Below are 21,150 nucleotides of genomic sequence, written 5' to 3' on the forward strand. Positions count from 1 at the left end.
AGGCTGAGTCCCTGTTGATTTTCACAGCCAGGCTAGGGAGCCCCGTATGGGGCTGGGACCTCTCTCTCCTCAGGGGAAACCTCTGCAGTTGAGAGATCCCTCTCACTTCTTAACTGCCACAGATGGGTGTGGGACCTGCCCGATCCATATATCTGCCCCTCCTACTAGTCTCATCATGGCTTCTTCTTTATACCCTTAGTTATAGGACTTCTATTCAGCTAGCCTCCACTCCAGGTGGTTGTGAAGGTTAGTCTATAATTTCGTTGTAATTTGATGTGGTTGGGAGAGGAGGTGAGCACAGTATTTACCTACTTTGCCATCTTGCTGGAAGTCTCCACTATTCTTATTTTATTACATATCTCTTGGTAGATTTTTTAATATTGATAATATTTGTGTTGCATTATAGAAATATTTATGTGTACATAATTTTCCAAGATTTCAAAAAATCAACACTGCACTAATTGCTGAAGATACAGACGAATGCGGCAATCTCTTAACCCCACTTGTTATCAAAAAGTAGCCAATCTAAAAAATTTTAAGAAAGCCTTGAAATGGGGGTTTATTATGAAAACTATTGAAATGAAAGACAGTGTTAAGCATCAAAAAAGGGGGGGCTAACAATCCAACTTGGGTTACAGAAGGAAAAAGAATGAAGTTAGAATTTTTCAGTATTTGACCAGACTTTCTAGAGAAGCGAATGCCTTATTCAGCTGACAGACTACTTACTTTCAGAAATAGCTGCTTATTGCAGTCTACTTGCCAGATGTATGCCTGTAGTGAAATAAAGTCCATCAATCTATGATAGTTGAATCACATTATCTCTTAAGACCATCCCACGCCTCTCTTCTGGCTTCTGACAATTGCCATCAATCCTGGGCATTCCTTGACTTGCAGATGCATCTCTCCGGTGTCTGCTTCCACTTCCACATTGTTTTCTCTGTGTACGTGTTCTTTTTCTTATAAGGAGACTCTCCTTGCGTTTAGGGCTCAGTGTGACCTCATCCTTACCGTGATTACATCTACAAGGACCCTATTTCCAAATAAGATCACTGTCTGAATTTCTGGGGGGACATGAACGTTCACATGGTACTATTCCACCCACTACACCCAGCGACTTCCTTAGCAAGCAGCAGTGGACAGAGCGGGGGCCGGAAACTCAAGAGGCTTGGCTCTCGTCATAGCCAGATCTGTAACTTTGGGGAAGTTTGCCATCTGTAAGCTTTGTCATTGTCCCCATTTCTCAAATGAGGAGATTGATCAGTGAATAACCTTTCAAGGTCCCTAATTGTCCTAAAATCCACATTAAATAATGACGTGTCATCGGCAGAGCTGATTTCTAGTTCTGCCCCTTTTACTTCTGTCTGGACTCTGATTGTTTCTCAGGGATGTTTTAAGGTATGATTCTTGTGAGAGGGGTTTTGACATGTTTGGGTAAAGTATAGATTATCACTACCCTGGTCTGTAAGTGAACTAAAGATGTTCCTTAGGCCTTTATGGATTAACAAAAGATGGTTGCTGTACTTAGACGTTTCCCCATTCCTTTTATCTCTGCCTTTACTCTGTTGATTTTAAAAAAGAAAGAACATTTTAAATTATTTTGTTTGTTGCTGAATATCATTTAATATATAGATACTCGCAAGTAGGAGATGGGACAATTAGGTTCCACCATCTTTTAGTTTAATGGTATTTTCTTTCCTCCCAGTAATTTTACTAAATGATGAAGAAATGCACACTGGGTTGTAGATAGTGGATAGTGTCTGACAATCCTGAAACCTTTGACTTACTGGAATGGTGAAGTTCAAATATCTCTTCAGGAGAGAGAGTTCGCATAAAGGCACAGGGGAAAAAAAATGTTCATTTACATGGCATTATCCCTTGCTTGGCGAGTCAGCCCCTATCTCTTCTATATGCTCACTAAGACACAAAAGGAGAAATTTTCTAGTTGCAATTTTTATAGACTTCGGTGTTATTGAAATGAAAGTGCCTCAAGGACATTTCCATTTGTTACTAGCTTATGGTTTCTCATCTCATGTAAATTATTTTGCCACTTTTCATTTTAATTCTTTGCTGTCATTGTCTGGCAAACGATCATTTGGTTTCTCTCTGTGAAGATATTCACTGATCACTCAGCTGACTATGTCCTTTGTCTATAAAAGTGTAGTGCCCTGCATACTTATTTTATCACTTTATTGTTACCTGTAGATTTCTGTTTACACCACCCTTCCCTTTTTTTTCTTAGAAAATATCCAGGGCTATAAACATTCTTATATGGGACAGAAGTATTTTTTGAATTCCAGAGTTCCAGTTCAGAAACAGGTCCCTTTCAGAGTCTTAGAACCAAGTTCTCCTACAATTTATCTATCTGGTAACAGAAGAAATATCTATTCCTTCAACATAATCTAAAGGTTAAAATTCTTGAAGGTAAATAATAGTGTGAATTGTTCCTAACGCTACCTTTGGGGTGGGGTGGAGTGTGTCTAAAGCCAGGTGGTGAGGCTATCCTGAATTAGTTTTATTACCATTCTGAAAAATCTCTTGAATCTCACCTTTCCTATTTCCACGCCTCACCCTACTTCAGACCCTCTCCTAACTGGCTTCTGCCTCCAATATCACCAGAGATACTGCCCTATAAAAATGTTTGTAGTAAACTTAAAAATAAGTTTGAAGTAAAAACCTTCACTCCCAGCTGCCTGAAAAGTTAACTGCAAACTATATTGTACCCTTAAAATCTGGACCCAGTGTTTTTCTTTAGTTTGATTCCCCAACGACCGTCACATAGAACAATATATTCCAATGACACTGAACTCCTTTCCATCTCAGAATATTTTAAGTTCTTTTATGACTCCCTTTATACGTGTTGCTTCCTCTGCGTCATGTTATTTCCCTTTACCCACCCTCCCTGCTCTATCTTCACTACCCTGCATGTCAATTCCTCTCTGCGCCCATGTACTTATACCCCAACATAGTCCACTTTACAATTTATAACGTTTCGCTACATAAACATACCCGCTGGTGACTGCACTGGAAATGTAGTCAGGTTTATCTTTGCTACCATTTGGCCAATTGCCAGGTATAAACTAAGAGTCAGTCAACATTTATGGGGTGACTAAATATGAAAGATTAATTATATCTAAAATCAAAGTCATTAGACCTATTTCCCAACTTTATTGACAGCCCAATGGTTATAGTCTGTTCAAAAATAAACAAACACTATACGAAAGTAATTGTGTTCAGCTACATCTTAGTCTAGACCCCCTGAGTATACCTAGAGAAGATAGTGTACAATATGCTGAGATCCCAACTGGCTTTCTCCTGAAAGTGATAGTCTTGGTTTCACTAAAAGCCTGAACTGAAACCACCATTTTCTATGTATTCACCTTTGTTCCTTCAACCGTCCATTGTTGAAACAGTTACTTATTGAATGTCTCTTATGTACCGAGCAGATTCCTTGGGCTTAGAAAACTCCTTTTATGAGTAAACTAGATAGAAACTATAATTGTTGTCTTCTTTGATGCTCCTTTTTTTCTGAGCAATTATAATGGTCTCTTTCACAGAGCACATGTGAAAAAGGGGATTTTTGTTGACATTAAGTTCAGATAAGTCAATAATGTGATGTGGTCCTTGGGTGACCATATCATTTATTGTCTAAAATGAGATACTTTGGGGGAGTGAAAGGGAATTTCTTAATAATTCAAGATAACAACACTATCTCAGGCAAACCTAAGTGTATGATCACCCTATAGGTGACCCCTATAGTGTAACCAGATGGCTTTACTAGTTGTCTTCTGTTTTCCAAACACATCTTAGGTTTTGATGCCCTTGTATCTTTGTCTTTACTGTTAACTTTGCCCTTTCCTCTCCAGTGCCTGGAGTCTGTGCGTCCCTCTGAAGCCTGCCCAGTTCAGTAAGCGTTCCCTGATCCGCCTATTCCATGGAGATACCTCTCCACCCGGAATTTATTCAGCATATCATTTATATACTTAATTAGCAACTAGATGTATTCTGGATTGACACAATTACGTTACTGTTTCGACTCCTTCTATTGTTTAACTTTTTCCTATCTCCCTCAATGGAGACATATGTTAATATCAGGGTCCATATTTTCTTTCTTTAAAGTTTATTGGGGTGACAATTATTAGTAAAGTTACATAGATTTCAGGTGCACAATTCTGTAATACATTACCTATATCTCACATTGTGTGTTCACCACCCAGAGTCAGTTCTCTTTCCATGACCATATATTAGACCCCATTTACCCTCTTCTAGAGCCCCACTCTCCCCTTACCCTCTGGTAACCACTAAACTATTGTCTGTGTCTATGAGTTTTTAGTTCTCATTTGTTTGTCTTGTTCTTTTGTTGTTTCTGGTTTATATGCCACATATCAGTGAAATCATAGGGTTTTTCTGTCTGACTTATTTTGCTTAGCATTATAATCTCAAGATCCATCCATGTTGCCACAACTGGTCCTATTTCATCTTTTCTTACAGCCGAATAGTATTCCATGGTGTATATATACCACAACTTCTTTATCCATTCATCTATCGAAGGACACTTTGGTTGTTTCCATATCTTGGCCACTGTAAATAAAGCTGCAATGAACATTGGAACACAAGTGTCTTTATGTATAAATGTTTTCAGATTTTTTGGGGAGATACCCAGGAGAAGGATTGCTGGGTCATATGGTAATTCTATTCATAATTTTTTGAGGAACCTCCACACTGCCTTCCATTGCGGATGCACCAGTCTGCATTCCCACCAACAGTGTATGAGGGTTCCTTTTTCTCCACAGCCTCTCCAACAATTGTTACTATTTGTCTAGTTGATGATAGCCATTCTGACTGGGGTGAGGTGATATCTCATTGTGGTTTTTATTTGCATTTCTCTGATGATTAGTGATGTTGAGCATTTTTTCATATGTCTATTTGCCATTTATATGTCCTCTTTGGAGAAATGTCTCTTCAGGTCCTCTGCCCATTTTTCAATTGGATTGTTTTTTTGTTGTTGAGCTGTATGAGTTCTTTGTATATTTTGGATATTAGCCCCTTATCAGAGGAACTGTTTGCAAAAATCTTCTCCCATTCAGTTGGTTGCGTCTTTATTTTGTCGATGGTTTCTTTTGCTGTGCAGAAGCTTTTAAGTTTGATGTAGTCCCATTAATTTATTTTAGCTTTTACTTCCCTTGCTTTTGGAGTCAAGTTTATAAAATGCTCCTTTGAACCCAAGGTCCATAAGTTTAGTACCTATGCTTTGTTTTATAGAGTTTATTGTGTCAGGTCTTATGCTTAGGTCTTTGATCCATTTGGAATTAATTTTGGTACATGGTGCCAGATAGCAGTCAGTTTCATTCTTTTGCACATGGCTTTCCAGTTCTGCCAGCACCATTTATTGAAGAGGCTGTCTTTTCTCCATTGTATGTTTTCTGCTTCTTTGTCAAAAATTATCTGTCTATATTTATGTGGGTTTATTTATAGGTTCTCAATTCTATTCCATTGGTTTGTGTATCTATTTTTCTGCCAATACCGTCCTGTTTTGATTATTGTTGCCCTATAGAACAAGCTAAAAGTCAGGGAGTGTGATACCGCCAGCATTGTTCTTTTTTCTTAAGATTGCTTTGGCTATTCGGGGTCTTTTGTGGTTCCATACAAATCTGATGATATTTGTTCTATTTCTTTTAAAAATGCCATTGGGATTTTGATGGGGATTGCATTAAATCTGTATATTGCTTTGGGTAATATGGCCATTTTAACTATGTTGATTCTTCCAATTCATGAGCATGGAATGTCTTTCCATTTCTTTGTGTCTTCTTCAATTTCTTTTAAAAATGTCTTATAGTTTTCAGCATATAGGTCTTTCACATCCTTGGTTAAGTTTATTCCTAGGTATTTTATTCTTTTTGTTGCAATTGCAAAAGGAAGTTTTTTTTATTTCCTTTTCTGAGATTTCAGTGTTAGAATATAGGAATGCAATGGACTTTTGTATGTTGATTGTGTAGCCAGCAACTTTACTGTATTCGTTGATTGTTTCTAATAGCTTTTTGGTGGACTCTTTAGGGTTTTCTATATATAGCATCATGTCATCTACAATTTAACTTCTTCATTCCCAATTTGGATGCCTTTTATTTCTTTCTCTTGCCTGATTGCACTGATGAGGACTTCCAACACTATGTTGAAAAGCAGAGCTGATAGGGGACAGCCCTGTCGTGTTCCTGAACGTACAGCAAAGGGTTTCAGTTTTTCACCATTAATTATGAGATTAGCTGAGGGCTTGTCATATATAGCCTTTATTATGTTAAGGTATTTTCCTTCTATACCTATCTTAAGTGTTTTAATCATAAATGGATGTTGTATCTTCTGAAACACTTTTTCTGCATCAATTGATATAATCATATGATTTTTGTCCTTTATTTTGTTTATGTGATGTATCACATTGATAGATTTGCATGTATTGAACCATCCTTGTGCCCCTGGGATAAATCCCACTTGGTCGTGATGAATAATCTTTTTAATGCATTGTTGCATTTGATTTGCTGGAATTTTGTTTAGGATTTTTTTTGGGGGGGAAGGGGAACAGGACGTTCTTGGGGAACAGTGTGTACTTCCAGGACTTTTTCCAAGTCAAGTTGTCCCTTCAGTCTTAGTTGTGGAGGGTGCTTGCTGTTCAGCTTCAAGGTGTTGTCCCTTCAGTCTTAGTTGTGGAGAGTGCAGCTCAGCTCCAGATCCAGTTGCCGTTGTTAGTTGCATGGGACACAGCCCACCATCCCTTGCGGGAGTCGAACTGGCAACCTTGTGGTTGAGAGCCCACTGCCCCATGTGGGACTCGACTGGCAGCCTTTGGAGTTAGGAGCACGGAGTTCCAACTGCCTGAACCACCAGGCTGGCCCCTTGTTTAGGATTTTTGCATCTGTATTCATCAGAGATAATTGGTCTGTAGTGTTTTTTTTTGTTGTTGTTTGTTGGTTTTTTTTTGCGTTATCCTTACCAGGTTTTGGTATCAGGGTAATGTTGGCCTCATAAAATGAGTTATGGCGTATTGCCTCTTCTTCAATTTTTTGGAAGCGTTTGAGCAGGACAGGTATTAGAACCTCTTTAAAGGTTTGGTAGAATTCACTAGTGAAGCCATCTGGTCCCAGACTTTTGCTTTTGGAAAGGTTTCAGATGACTGATTCAATTTTGTTACTGGTAATCGGTCCGTTTAGATTTTCCAGTTCGTCATGGTTCAGCCTCGGAAGTCTATATGTTTCTAAGAACTTGTCCATTTCTTCTAAGTTATTGAATTTGGTGGCATATAGTCCTTCTTAGTATTCTTGGATGATCCTTTGTATTTCTGTGGCATCCGTGATAACTTGCCCTCTTTCATTTCTGATTTTGTTTATTAGTGTCTTTTCTCTTTTTATTTTAGTGAGTCTGGCCAAGGGTTTGTCAATTTTATTAATCTTTTCAAAGAACCAACTCTTTGTCACATTATTTTTTTTCTATTGTCTTTTTGTTCTCTATTTCATTTAGTTCTGCTCTAATTTTTATTATTTCCTTTCTTCTGCTGACCTTGGGTTTCATTTGTTCTTCTTTTTCTAGTTCTTTAAGGTATAATGTGAGGTTATTTATTTGGGATTTTTCTTGTTTCTTGAGATAGGCCTGTAATGATGTAAATTTCCCTCTTAAAACTGCTTTCGCTGCATCCCAAAAATTTCGGTAGGATGTATTTTCAATCTTATTTGTTTCTATGTATCTTTTGATTTCTCTTCTTATTTCTTCTTTGACCCAATCGTTCTTTAAAAGTATTGTTTAACCTCCACGTATTTGTGATTTTTCCTGCCTTTTTTTTTTTTTCGCAGTTGACATCCAATATCAAAGCCTTGTGATCAGAGAATATGCTTGGTATGATTTCAATCTTCTTAAATTTGCTGAGGCTAGTTTTATGTCCCATTAGATGGTCTATCCTTGAGAATGTTCTATGTACACTAGGAAAAAATATATAGTTGGATGTTTTAGGATGAAGTGCTCTATTTATGTCAATTATGTCCATTTCATCTAATGTGTCATTTAGGGCTGCTATTTCATTATTTATTTTCTGTTTGGATGATCTATCCATAGCTATCAATGATGTATTTAGGTCCCCTAGTATAATTGTGTTTTGGTCAATTTCTCCCTTTAGTTCTGTTAGTAGTTGCTTGGTATATTTCAGTGCTCCCTGATTGGGGGCATAAATATTGATGACTGTTATGTCTTCTTGTTGTATAGTCCCCTTTACCATTATGAAATGTCCATCTTTGTCTCTTGTTACCTTTTTCACCCTGAAGTCTGTTTCATCTGATATCACTATGGCTACACCTGATTTTCTCTGGATGTCATTTGCTTGGAGTGTCAATTTCCACCCTTTCACTTTGCGTCTATGTTTGTCCTTGTAGCTGTGATGTGTCTCTTGGACACAGCATGTGGTTGGGTTTAGTTTTTTGATCCAATCTACTGCTGTGTACCTTTTTATTGGTGAGTTCAGTCCATTTACATTTAGGGTGATTATTGATATGTGAGGATTTCCTATCATTCTATCTTTAGTTTTCTGGTAAGAGTGTGTCTCCATTGTTTCTTTGCCTTTTTGTTGTTGTCTATTATTTCTGGGTGGTGGTATTCTATGATTTTTCACTGTTTCTTCTTTTATTACAGTATATATTTCAGTTCTAGATTTTTTTTTTAGTGGTTACCATTAAGTTTATGTGAAAGAAAGTTTGATATTTAGAGTATTCCATTTTCTTCAGCATGGTTACTTTCTCCATTCCCATATTCCAGTTCAGGCCTTTACTCTCCCCCTTTTTATGTTTGGTTGCCACAAATTGTCGCTGTTGATGGTGGTCGAATAGCATCCTTCAGTATTTCTTGTAGTGCAGATCGTGTGTTAGAAAATTCCCTCAGCTTCTGTATGTCTAGAAAGGTCTTTATTTTTCCTTCATATCTAAAGGAGATCTTTGCTGGATATATTATTCTTGGCTCATAATTTCTCTCTTTCAATAGTTTGAATATTTGGTTCCTCCTGACTTGTAGAGTTTCTGCTGAAAAATCTGATGATATTCTAATGGGCTTTCCGTTGTAGGTTACCGTCTTCTTTTCCCTGGCTGCCTTGAGGATTCTTTCTTTGTCATTGATTTAGGGTCCATATTTTGAACTTATGTCTACTCCTCAAGCAATGTACCTTATTCATATTAATACAATACATATTTATTAACGATTTTGTTTCTTGGCATACCTTTGTCTTTCCTAAAAACTCTTCCACTTTATATCAATATTGTGTGTCTGCCACCCCCACCCCCAGGAAAAGTTTTAAGAGCTTTGCAATGAAAAGTTTTAATAATAATTAAAACTTAAATACTTTAAACTTAACTATTTACCATGAGGTATCTTAAAATATGTCATTTTGTCAGTTTAGACTGTACTGTCTATTTTGAATTAATCTTTTTAAGCATTAAAACATTATTGAAAGAGAAAAAGATGAAAGTGGTACTCGTTGTGCAATGTACATACCCACTGTGAAGTAGCACATTTTGATGAAATTAATGTTTTCAATGGGCCTATATGTTAATTATTTTTTTTTAAAAAATCGTTCTTTAAGAAGAAAGGATTAAATTTCAGGCTTAGAGATTTAATACTATAATAAACGAATTCTTACATTCTCGAACTTTTGATTTGGAAGAAGTTTTCGATTTATTTTTACTCTGATCTTCATTTTATATAGACCCTAAAAATACAGATTAAAAATGATTTTTAAAACTTTTTAACTCAAGTCATTTATGTCATGAATAATTACAAATACTAATTTAGCTTCCAAAAATAATATGGCTTTATTCTTTTCATCCCTAGAATAGCAATCACAGGCCTAATATTTATGCTGCTCCACATACACTTTCCAAACATATATTGTTTATAGAGTTGTATTAATCATTAAACTAGTCCTTAATTGTTTCAGTGTTTTCCCAGTTTTTATTGAAATTTATAAAAATAACATATGTTCATTTTAAAAATTCAAAGTATATAAAACACAATATGAAGACCACCAACAGTCCCCTGTCTTCCACTCACCCCCAGTATTTGTAACAGTTGAGACCCTGTTGCAATAACTCTCTGCCCCTGATTGTCAACAGTTCATTACAGTGAAATCCATTGCTTTTGGAGACTGCTATCCTGGGTTGGTGGTGACTTTGTTCATCATTATTGACTTGTCAGCATTATCCTCAATGAGATGTGCATATAAGGATTAGTTAGACTTGCACCCTGGCCTCAGATGGCCTTCAGTGTAGTAGGAAAGATATATATACTGCGTTTCCCCTAAATAAGACCTAGCCGGCCAATCAGCTCTAATGCGTATTTTGGAGCAAAAATTAATATAAGACCTGGTTTTATTTTTGGGGAAACACGGCATATGTTATACAATGGAATATTATTCAGCCATAAAAAAGATTGAAATCTCACCATTTGCAACAACACGGATGGACCTAGAGTATGATGTTAAGTGAAATAAGTCAGACAAAGACCAATACCATATGATTTCACTTATATGTAGAATCTAAAAAAAATTAACAAAAAAATAAAAACTCATACAGAGAACCAATTGATAGTTGCCAAATGGGAGGGGGACTGGGGGAATGGGTAAAAAAGGTGAAGGGCAAGAAGTACAAATTGCCAGCTATAAAAATAGTCATGGGGATGTAAAGTTTAGCCTAGGGGATATATCAATAATGTAATAACTGTATTTTGTCAGATGGGTACTAGACTACTTCATAAATTATATGGATGTCTAATCACTATGTTGTACACCTGAAAGTAATATAATATTGTATGTCAACTGTAATTGAAAATTTTTTTTAAAAATTTTCTAACAAAAGAACTAAAATGAGGGACCCAGTTAAGATTGAAAAGCGTGGGTTTTTAAAGAAACCAGTTTGCTCTATTTAATGACTTTGTCCAGGAACACTTGGTACCCTGAAAGAAAGATGGAAGAAGTGGAAGGTGTTTTCTGCAGGGTAGGAGATTGGCTGGATAGGTATGGTGGAGGGACAGAAAAACGAAATAAGTTTCTTCTTCGGGATACTGTTGATTTGGCTCACCCTGGAGCGATGACTGAGAAATGAGAGGGGAGGCCAGCAGAATAATAGATAAACAGATTTTTCTTTTAACCTTATGGAGAGTGTTAAAGGGATTTGAGGTTATAAAGAAGTTGAAGAACAGTTTGAAAAGGAGGAGTAAGTAAGTAGAAAGTTGATTGGGGATTTTCAGAATTTGTGGAGGTAAAATTCTGAGGGTTGTGTCCGGAAAATGTACTGTCCTTCTAAAACACAGACGGGAACATAATCTCTTTGTGGCTTGGAAGCCTCTGTTTCAGGGTGAAGTCGTCACTAAAAGTACAGACCAGGCTTGTCACAACCTAGCCCCATCCTGCTTTTGCAGGCAAACAAGTCTTCATTTTTTTTCTTGTGAACCCTATATTCTAACCACACTGAATGAACTTTTCTGTCTGCCCGGCATCGTAAAGGCTGTTACCTACTTTGCCTTTGCACCTGCTGTTCCCCTTACCTGAAATGCTCTTCCTGCTGTTCTTTGCCTTGTAAACTCCTGCTCATCTTCCAGACCTAACTCAGATGGCACTGCCTCTGCTCAGTCCTTCAGGCTCCTGCGAACAACACTGGGCACATCTTCGTTTGCTCCCACCATACTGTTTAGGCACCCTGTGCACTTCAGCACAGTACACTGGTTTGTGTCTCTCTCCAGCAGACTGTGAATTCCTTGAAGCCAGAACCTATCTAATTCTCTTCTTTACCACAGTGCAAGCACATAATATTAGGGGTTTAATATGTGCTTTTGTTGTCTTTGTTGTTGAATTTGAAATGAATGAGCTAATGCAATGCCTCTCGTGTGTTAGTGCATTGGAATCACCTGGAGATGGTGTTAAAATTCAAATTCCGATTTAGTCTGAGATTCTACCTTTCCAACAAGCTCCCAGGTGATGCCAATGCTTCTGGTTCATGGAACTAATCTAGGGTGTCTTTGCCCAAGTGAATAGCGGAAAGGGAGTAAAGACAAAGGTGAGTGGGAATGTGACAGCAGAGCAGTTATAGGGACAGAGACTTGAAAAACAATTGTCAGTATAAGCACTGGGGTCCTGAAAGTGACAGCAGAAAATCAGTGGGAAGAGATGGTTAAATCATGGCATAAAGCAAGAGACCTTGTGGAGGACAGTAGTTGACAAGACTGGGATGAGTTCTCTGACTTACGTTTTAGAAAAGAAGAGGTGGTTCCGTGCTGGCAGCTGCTGTGTCAGAACTGCTGCCAAGGAAGCTCTCCATGGAGATGGTGGGAGGAAGAGGAGTGGAGGTGTCAGAAGTCGGGGTTGGGGCCTCCGGTGTTTATTCTCAGTAGAGTGGCATTTCCACCAATGCCGACAGGAGGGTGAGGAAATGGGGAAAGCTGCATTCTAGGGGAGGGAAGCCCCTAAAGTAGGGGGAGGTATGAGATTTTGACAAGGGATCATTTCCCGATTTAAGTTTCCAGATTCAAAGTCTGAAAATTCTTTTTCTTTTTTTAAACTCATAAGATGACAGAAAAAGTACCACTAATAAACTTGCTGTTCTCACATATAGTCTCACAGGTCTGATAATGATAAGGATGGGTTTAGTAAACCTAATTTCTTTTAAGTGCTATTGTACAGAAGGAATGTATGCTTTTTTAACATAGGAGAAAAAGCAAAAATAAATGTTTAAACCTCCTCCTACTAACCCCATTCCCCCACAATGAAATAATCAATACTTACAGCCTGGTGTGTACTCTTCTAGCTTTTATCCATGCAAATTTATGTGCACATTGACAGGAATTTTTCAAGTTCCATAATAGCATCTTTGCCTGCACATTATTCTGCAGATTGTTTTTCTCACTTAGGAATATGTCATAAACATCCCTCCAGGTCAATGGATAGAGCTCTAACTTATTTTTTTTTCCTATATTTTTCCTCATTTTTAAATAGCTGTGTATAAATATAGATATCCCATAATTTGTTCTGCCATTCTCCTACTGATGGAAAATTGGGTCATTTCCAGTTTTTGCTACTACAAACAATATGACACACACAAAAAGTCCTATTGTTCCCAGTGCCTCAGTCACAGAACCCCCTGATTTCAGCCAGCCATACGTATCACAAGTAACTTTTATATCAAGGACATTTTTTAAAGAAGCGTAGCAGTAGCTAACACCTGTGCTATCCAGTATAGTAGCCACTCGTCTCCTTTAGCTATTTACATTTAAATTTGCTGAAATGAAATCAAATTAAAAATTTACTTCCTCAGTCACATCAGCCTCATTTCAAGTGCTCAGCAACCACATGTGAGTTGAGTAGTGGATACTGAATTGGACGTTACCAAACAGCCCACTTCCATCCTCACAGAGAATTCCATTGGATAGCCTGGACTAGACCCTCTCCTGTTACATCCTAAAGAATAACATTCTTTTCTGTGGGCTGGTGATGTAATGAGAGCTCATTTAAAAAATACAAACTCTTTGTTTTAATTGGTTGCCTCTGCAGTTACTTCAATGAGAATCAATATCCAGATGAAGCGAAGAGAGAAGAAATTGCAAATGCTTGCAATGCAGTTATACAGAAGCCAGGTAAGCAGCACTTTGCTCTGTGGGGACGCTCTCAGTCTGGTCATCATTTAGGACACTAAATCTCCTCGTACTCGTCCCGACTGGGTGCTCTCAGCGCCACCTGTGCTGTCCTCCTGTGGACACTCACTGCCCTGTCCTGGTCAAATCATATGTCTTGGGGATGTGATTTTGCTACGCTAAATCACATGTTCTCATGGGAAAGTTTCCAGGGGGTGTCGCTGCTTAACATACAGAGCTTGAAATTATTTTTATAACAGACCTTGAAATTATTTTTTAAAGACCATAGATTTCTCTTTCCAAAAACAAAGCACAAATACATCAATTACATAATAATTTTAGTTTGAAATATTTAAGCTGGGTTTGTTAATGAAAAGATTAAGTTTTTTAAATAATTGTAAATTGTATAATTCTATATTGCTGTTTGAAGAAAGAACTCTTTTTGGGGTCAGCTTCTGTCTCCTCCCCACGTCAGGATGACTTCTGCTTAGCTAGGAAGAACTTCGGGTAATTCCATTCTGAATTCCTGCTGTTCCTATGCAAGCCAGCCGAGCCACGTAAATGCTCATGTCTTTTCTCCATGTGCAAAGATATTCCACATTTTACAGTCTTGTTACCAGAAACCATTTTCAGTTAAGATGAGCCAATCGATCTTCATTTGGCTGGTTAATTTGATTGGCTTAAAGGCTACAAATGAAAGTATCAATGCTTTGTAATAATTAAATTATAATTTATTATCCCTTCGCTAGAAGCCAGACTGCTAGCAATCGAGATCCTACACACTCAGCTCCAACGACATCTAAACCCTTATTTCACACGAGCCAGAGTCCCGGCCCTAAGGCTACAGGAATTCAAACTCTTCCTGAAAAACACTGTACCCGAAATCATTAAGGCCCTCAACTGTTTTTCAGTTTTTTCCACGCACTGTGGATTGAAAGCTGAAACAGAAAAGAACAGGGGAGGAGGGAATGGTACAGGTGGGTCCTTGTGGGCAAGCACAGTGCTATTCCTAAGAAGTCACATCTGACAGCAAAGAATAAATCTGAAATGCAACCTGAATTGTGCTGTGTTCCAGCATCATTACAGTAATGGATTGTCACACTGACCTTTAGTCTCCCAAGAAAACGTGAATAGTATCTTCTGTCTTAAGCCAACAGGAAACTAGTTAATACAAAGTCTTAAAGGTGTAAGTAAACTTCAGCTATCTGGAAACTTGATTAAAGAATAACATTCATCTAGCATGATGCTTATCTCCGTGTGCTATCATATGAATGTCAAACCCTAGCAAACTGACTTTGTGGAATTCTTTAATATTGTTTAATATTGGAATTCTTTCATGGTGTGTGGCTTTCTAAATTGAAGCATTTTATGTGACTAGTTGCTGTCTGTGTAGTTACGTTTATTCAATAATAATTTGAGTATGAACATAGTACAAGGTAATGCAAAAAAAAAAAAAATTCCCCTGTATCTGTTATTCCAGTAATAAATGCAATCAAAAGAACTCTTAAAAATAAAAGTATTATCCCTTAAAATTGGTCTCAGATACAGATTATCTGAATTTTATCACATACATTCACAGGCAAAAAACTGTCAGATCTGGAACGAGTTACCTCCCTGAAAGTATATAACTGGTTTGCTAACAGACGGAAGGAGATCAAGAGGAGAGCCAATATCGGTAATGTATCAGAGAGGCTGCTTTCTCCTTTCACAGTGACCGGCCTGGACTTGAGAGTGATTTCAGCTCAGAACTGCTGGTCTAAGTTATCCTAAACGTTAAAGCCTAATAAGAATTGCCCTTGTATTTTTCTTCATTGTATTTTTAATAACCAAAGGTTAGTATTATTTACACTATTTATATTATAATAACAATGGCATTATTATTTCTAAAACTCATCGTTCTTAATGTTCTGGGATCTAGAATTAGACACGGTCTCTGAGCAATTACTCCTGTAGTGCATATTACAGATACTTACAAGGTCTCGAGAGGGAGGGAATGTGATACCCTAAGCTTCTTTGTTATCGCTGGGCTATGACGTCAGTATTAAGAAATATCTGATTATTAGAACTGGAATGAAAGAAACTTAGCAGACATGACACATAGCAAAAGGCAGAGATTTCAAAAAGAGAGCCTTTAAGAAAAGTGAATTGATGCGATTGGGGTGGGGAATTGGTTTTGAGCTTCTAAAATTGTATTTCACTTATAAACTTAACCCCTCTTCATCACTGCAAATCTCAAGCACTGTACAGAACCCCAAGACAGGAGAGCTGTCTAACAGTCAGCCAGATGCCCAGCCACAGGGGCTCCAGAACGGCGGACGTGTTCACCCCCACCCTCCTCACCCCCACCTATGTGCGGCTGCAGCTTAAAAGAAACAAAACGCAGAGCCATCTAGGTTCTTCTTTACTGACATTCTAATTTCCTCAGCACAGAAATTAATTCAGTGCTTAGGCCATTATGATGATGTAACAGATAATTTAGGGATCTATTTGCTTTTTTCGAAGAAGCAGCAATCCTGGAGAGTCATGGGATAGATGTACAGAGTCCTGGCGGCCATTCCAACAGTGATGACGTGGACGGAAATGACTACTCCGAGCAGGTGAGCGGCCGCGTGTGGGTTCTGGGCCACAGAGTGGGTGGGACAGCATGCCAGCTCAGTGCTGTGAGTGCGTGTGGTACGGGGTGGGGGAGAGGAGACAACCTGATGTCCCTCCACTGTGCTCATGTGACTAGTTAGATTTTCATGTCATTAGAAAGGAATGTGGTAAGATTCAGTTGTCCTGTTGAATGTGTGAGAAATCGTTATTCACCCACATGGATTTATTGTCATACAACAGGATACTTGGCAAGTACGCAATGGGGAGGAGGAGGAGGGAAGAAGTTCAGAGGGAGGCAGAGAAGCAGAGAAGGTAGAAGAAGAGAGGAGGATCTGATCCAAACAAGCAAGTTACACCATTCACCACACACACACTCGATGTTTGAGAGATACTAGGGGCAATGGGTAGCTGTGGTCCGTGCCTCAGACGTGTACCAGCACAGCACACTGTGCCAGGTCCCACCCACTGCGGCCCCTCTGCCAAGACGAGTGCCTCTGCCCGAGTCTCCGGCACATGGACACACACCTCCTCTCATCAATGCATGTCTCTCCCCTCACCCTGACTTACTCTTCATTGCTTGGGGGAAAAAATATATTTAACTGTAGCCACTGGATGGAAAAATTCAGTAACTAAGAAGGTGGGAATTTTTCCCCCCACATATCTGGTGACAGGCTTCACTAAAATTTTTACAGGATTTTAAGATTCATTTCTATTTGGAAACTGGTGTCTTCTGCTAAAGCCCAGAGAAGCACCCTTTTCCTTGCTCCTCAGCCAGCTCTTCAGTGCAGCCCACTGTGTTTTCCTGGTGCCCACCCCAGCCTCTGTTTACCATCGTGAGCACAGATACTGCAGCGCACATGCAACTCCACGCCAGTCCTTCCTAAACTCTTCCAACCAGTCCATGAAAATGAGAATGAAACAGCGATGCCCGTACTGCCAAGGGTTATCTTTTGCTCTTTAGGGCTCCAATCATAGCACCACATTTGACACAGAGAATGTTTTGTAAGGCTTTCTAATTGGAAACATTCCTATTATTTTTCAATCTACCAATGTAGATGGATCATTTCCATCTTTTTTTCCAGATGCCCTAAGGGCAGCAATCCCTCGATCCCACGCTTTTTTCCCGAAGGGACTTACCCTTTCCAAAGCTTTTTGATGCAGAGTTCCCCTGAAGACGTGACAGGTGAGAAACTTCCCCTTACTTGTAACACTGTCTTCAGTGCCTGATGAACATCCTGCCTGCAGTGCCAGTTTCTGTCACAGCTTTATTGTTTAGCACCTCAAGCTACCTGTGAGGAGAGCCTCACACCCCCTTTAAGGAAGACACCTCCGCTCCCCTCACGCAGCTGCCTTACAGCAGGAGAGCACCACACATTTCCTCCCAGAGCCATTTCCGGCAGTTACACTTATGTCCTATTGTAATTGAGAAGTTTTTGTTTTTTGTGGGTCTTTTTTTTGGTTTGGTTTGGTTTTTTTACAAAAATGCATTTTTATTCAAAAGATGTTGGTGTCTTGTCTAGTTTTTTGTCTAGTTTTCTCAGTTCAGTAGAAAGATACCATAAATTCTGATAATCTGTTTGTAGGAGTACCAAGCAATCTAGAATGTAATAGCTCACTAGTATGACTTTCGGTGACTAGTGCTATGTGTTTTTAGCAAAACTAGAATAAGCCAGGTTTGCTGATCATCACTAGCCATCTTTCTGAAAGAAAGAATAAAATTCTCAGCAAGAAAAAAAACCAAAACATTTTCATGCTTATTTGTTGAATCATAAAAATGTCAACTGGAAGTCTCTGGACCTATATCCATTCAGTGTCTACTTAAATACATTTCGCCTCCACTCTGTCATGAGCCCCCCTCTCCCCACTCTATTTCCTCCCACAGATGTTCTGCCTCCCCTTGCCCCACCCAGCATGCCTTTCTATGAGCGAGAGAATTTTACCAGTCCACTAATAACATGTCTTCCTCGTTTCTGCACATCTAGGATGACAGCACTAGCCATAGTGACCATCAAGACCCCATCTCACTAGCAGTGGAAATGGCAGCAGTCAACCACACGATCTTGGCCTTGGCCCGACAAGGAGCCAACGAAATCAAGACAGAGGCCCTGGATGACGACTGATTAGGGAGGGGTAAACGTGAGACGTTAACTTAGTTTAGACGTAGCACCTTAGCAGACTTTCCTCGGTCTTTAACATGTGTTCTTACAGTATAACTTGCAGTTTCTTGTATGTCAGTTAGCCGTTAGGGTCTTCTTGTTCTGTGAAGATGGCATGGTGCCCTCAGCCTTTGCATATACTCTCTCAGTATTAACTCCTAGTAAATAATAACCAACCAACCAACCAAATTTCCCTCTCCCAGCCCCCGAGGCTAGAAAATCTTGCTGCTCTGTCTTAGCATTCCAAGGAAGTGCTTCCAGGTATTTAGATAGCCCTCAGTTCTCAAATATTAGGCTATGTGTAAAACCTTGGGTACTTTTAGATTCCTGTAACACTAGTCTGTCCCCCTTTTCCTTCCTTAAGACTGATAGGATGCAAGCTGAGGTAGTGTGGCCCAGGACTGACAGACACCATTTGAGGAGTATCCGCAGAGTAAAAGGAACACTAGAATCCCCACCTCAGCGTGGGAACAATTGATTTCCAGCTGCAATAAGCCGTGCCTCATAATAGTCACACTGTGGCTAGATTATACTTCTTTGGGTGCTGTGCTAAGAATGTCAATGGAAAAACTCAATCTCAGATTTTGGTTGATGTTAACTTGCCTGACACAGACATCCTTTCCTCTCACAAGCTGTGTGACTTAGTAGATAAAATACTGCCTTCTGCCTTTGGGACCATGATTAAAACAAACAAACAAAAAGACAAAAATAAAAAAAAAAGAAAAGAAAAGAAACGAAATCCAGCTTAATAGGCATTGGAAAAAAAAAACATGAGCTGAATGTCTACTGGAGGCTAAGTCCGGTTCTCAGAACCGCTGTACATTGTATGTGGTCCAGGTACGTGCCTGTCTAGAAAAGTGCTGGCGGTCATCATGGAAGGAAGCAAGATGCTTTGCCTCCTGTCTGTGTCCCCTTTCCCTGCTACCAAAAAAAAGTCTTTCAAGGATGGAGCTAAGGTCCAAACTGAGTGAACGGACTTCCAGTCTTTGTATCCATTAACTGGAACGCCCTCGCTACGAGGGTGATAGAGGACTTACCAGTGGGACTGTGCTGATGATCACGAATGCAAATACTTTCCTAAACAGGAGCAGAAAAGAAGGGACATTTGCCACTCAAGTGGTGGGTCTGCGAAATACGATGGGGTGTGACTGCTTTGGTGTTCTCTTTACTCTGTCCTTGTAGAGGCGTGAAGAGCTATATTTGCTACAGGCAATTTATTTAATAATTGGAAGCCATATTGATAATGGATGTGGTAATGCTTGTAAAGTTTAATCTACTTTAAGCGGCAGTAACTAATGGAATTGTTTTCCTTGATCACATATGTAGCACTTTTGTTACTTTTTAAAGATATTTATATTTGATAAATCTTTTTTTCATTTTGAGAACTCAAAATACCAAACAGTGAACTTGCGTTATAAAGTCACCCTGTGATCACCTTGTCATCTAGTAGCAAAATGATGAACTATTCATGCATCAAAGAAAATTACATCTGCTGGCCTTGTATGAAAATGATCTCTTGGCACCCCGATTAAATGACACACTGTCACTGGGGGTAAGAGGTAACAAGCCTTCAGTGCATCAGCATAGGGTGTGTCTGCCAGAGGCACAACTGCTGTATATTTTCTGCCTCGGTCCCTTCTGTGTACAATGAAGCCTTGTTTAAAGGGGAATCGGGGGCTGGCTATTTAAGCAGAGCTTCTGTCTTTTTGTCCATTGCCTGCAAATGATTTCCAAGATAGAAGGAAGGTGCCGTTTCCTTACCTCCTCATCTGTCAATTGTATTCAACTTAAAACCATTGAGAGAGAGTGAGACTTAACTTTGTTTTTCCCTTTCCCGTTAGTGAGATACTGCATATCTGCCAGCTTTGAGCTGGTCTAACTCTCCTGAAGGCACACGCTGACGAGCCCATCTCTGTATCTGTTAATCCTACGTATGTCAGTGTGAGGAAGCCTTTGGGGGCATGAAGATGCCACCTTGTATGGGTCTGTAACTTCAAAGAGCTGTCGGCGGGACCTGGGCCTGCTCTTGTCCATGGATTTCAGGGGGAAAATGTATATACTTTTTCAGCTTCCAATAATTGAAGTAGAACTTTTCTGTTTTACTGTATTACTTGAACCAACAAATTCAAGAGTAGCATTTGTTATTCTCAGGAATGATCCCCCACTCATTTTCTTTCTTGGTGTGTTTGACTTTTCATTTCAATTAGGAGATTGTCTTATCTTCTTTTCCTTTTATATTACTTAGAAGAAATGGAACATATTGTATCTTTCCATTTTGGTGTAATTTCGTTGGCTTATTCTTGGCTGAATCAGAAAGAAAAGGAGAGAAAAATACACTGTCTGACAAGCCACATCCATGATTTATTGTAAGGAGATTATAATTGATAGCTTCTTTATGATGGGGTTGCTAGTATCATTTGTTCTTGCTGGTCTTTTTAAAGAAACAGACTCAAACTGTTAAGACAGTTGCAGTTTCTAAAGAACTACAGTGATTGCCAGAGAAAAGCTAAAAGGTTTCATTGTTTTAAGACCTTTAAGGAAGGAAAAAATAAAAAAACAAAACGAAAGAACGAAGGAGAGCAAACATCCATGAAGGCATCCTGCCTGGCAATCTGGAAAAAGTGAGGGAATGTATCTACCAGTGCAGCTAGGAAAAGAAGGAAAGAATCGTCCACCCAGAATTCTTTTTCAATTAGAGAAGACTGCTCTGCTCTTAAGACCCACTGCCTTACATATAACGTTTGCTTTTTCACCGAGAGTA

At 39.0% G+C, this 21,150-nt stretch overlaps 1 protein-coding gene across 25 annotated transcripts in view; it reads left to right on the plus strand.

Moving 5' to 3' along the window:
* The window catches only part of HMBOX1 (homeobox containing 1), a 167,812-nt gene extending 148,070 nt beyond the window's left edge, over positions 1 to 19,742 (plus strand). For 4 of the 25 annotated variants that reach the window (XM_081076322.1, XM_081076324.1, XM_081076323.1 and 1 more), the window contains exons 7-10: positions 13,559 to 13,641; positions 15,218 to 15,313; positions 16,147 to 16,235; positions 18,216 to 19,742. In XM_081076322.1, the coding sequence (XP_080932448.1) occupies positions 13,559 to 13,641; positions 15,218 to 15,313; positions 16,147 to 16,235; positions 18,216 to 18,353 (406 nt within the window). In that variant the 3' untranslated portion in view covers positions 18,354 to 19,742. Of the gene's footprint in view, positions 1 to 13,558; positions 13,642 to 15,217; positions 15,314 to 16,140; positions 16,236 to 16,473; positions 16,579 to 17,315; positions 17,417 to 18,215 lie in introns of all 25 variants that reach the window. The other 21 variants (XM_081076319.1, XM_081076330.1, XM_081076334.1 and 18 more) reach the window with 11 other exon arrangements.
* The last annotated feature ends 1,408 nt before the right edge of the window (positions 19,743 to 21,150 follow it).

The sequence above is a fragment of the Rhinolophus hipposideros genome (genome assembly GCF_964194185.1).
Source record: "Rhinolophus hipposideros genome assembly, chromosome: 16".
NCBI lineage: Eukaryota > Metazoa > Chordata > Mammalia > Chiroptera > Rhinolophidae > Rhinolophus > Rhinolophus hipposideros.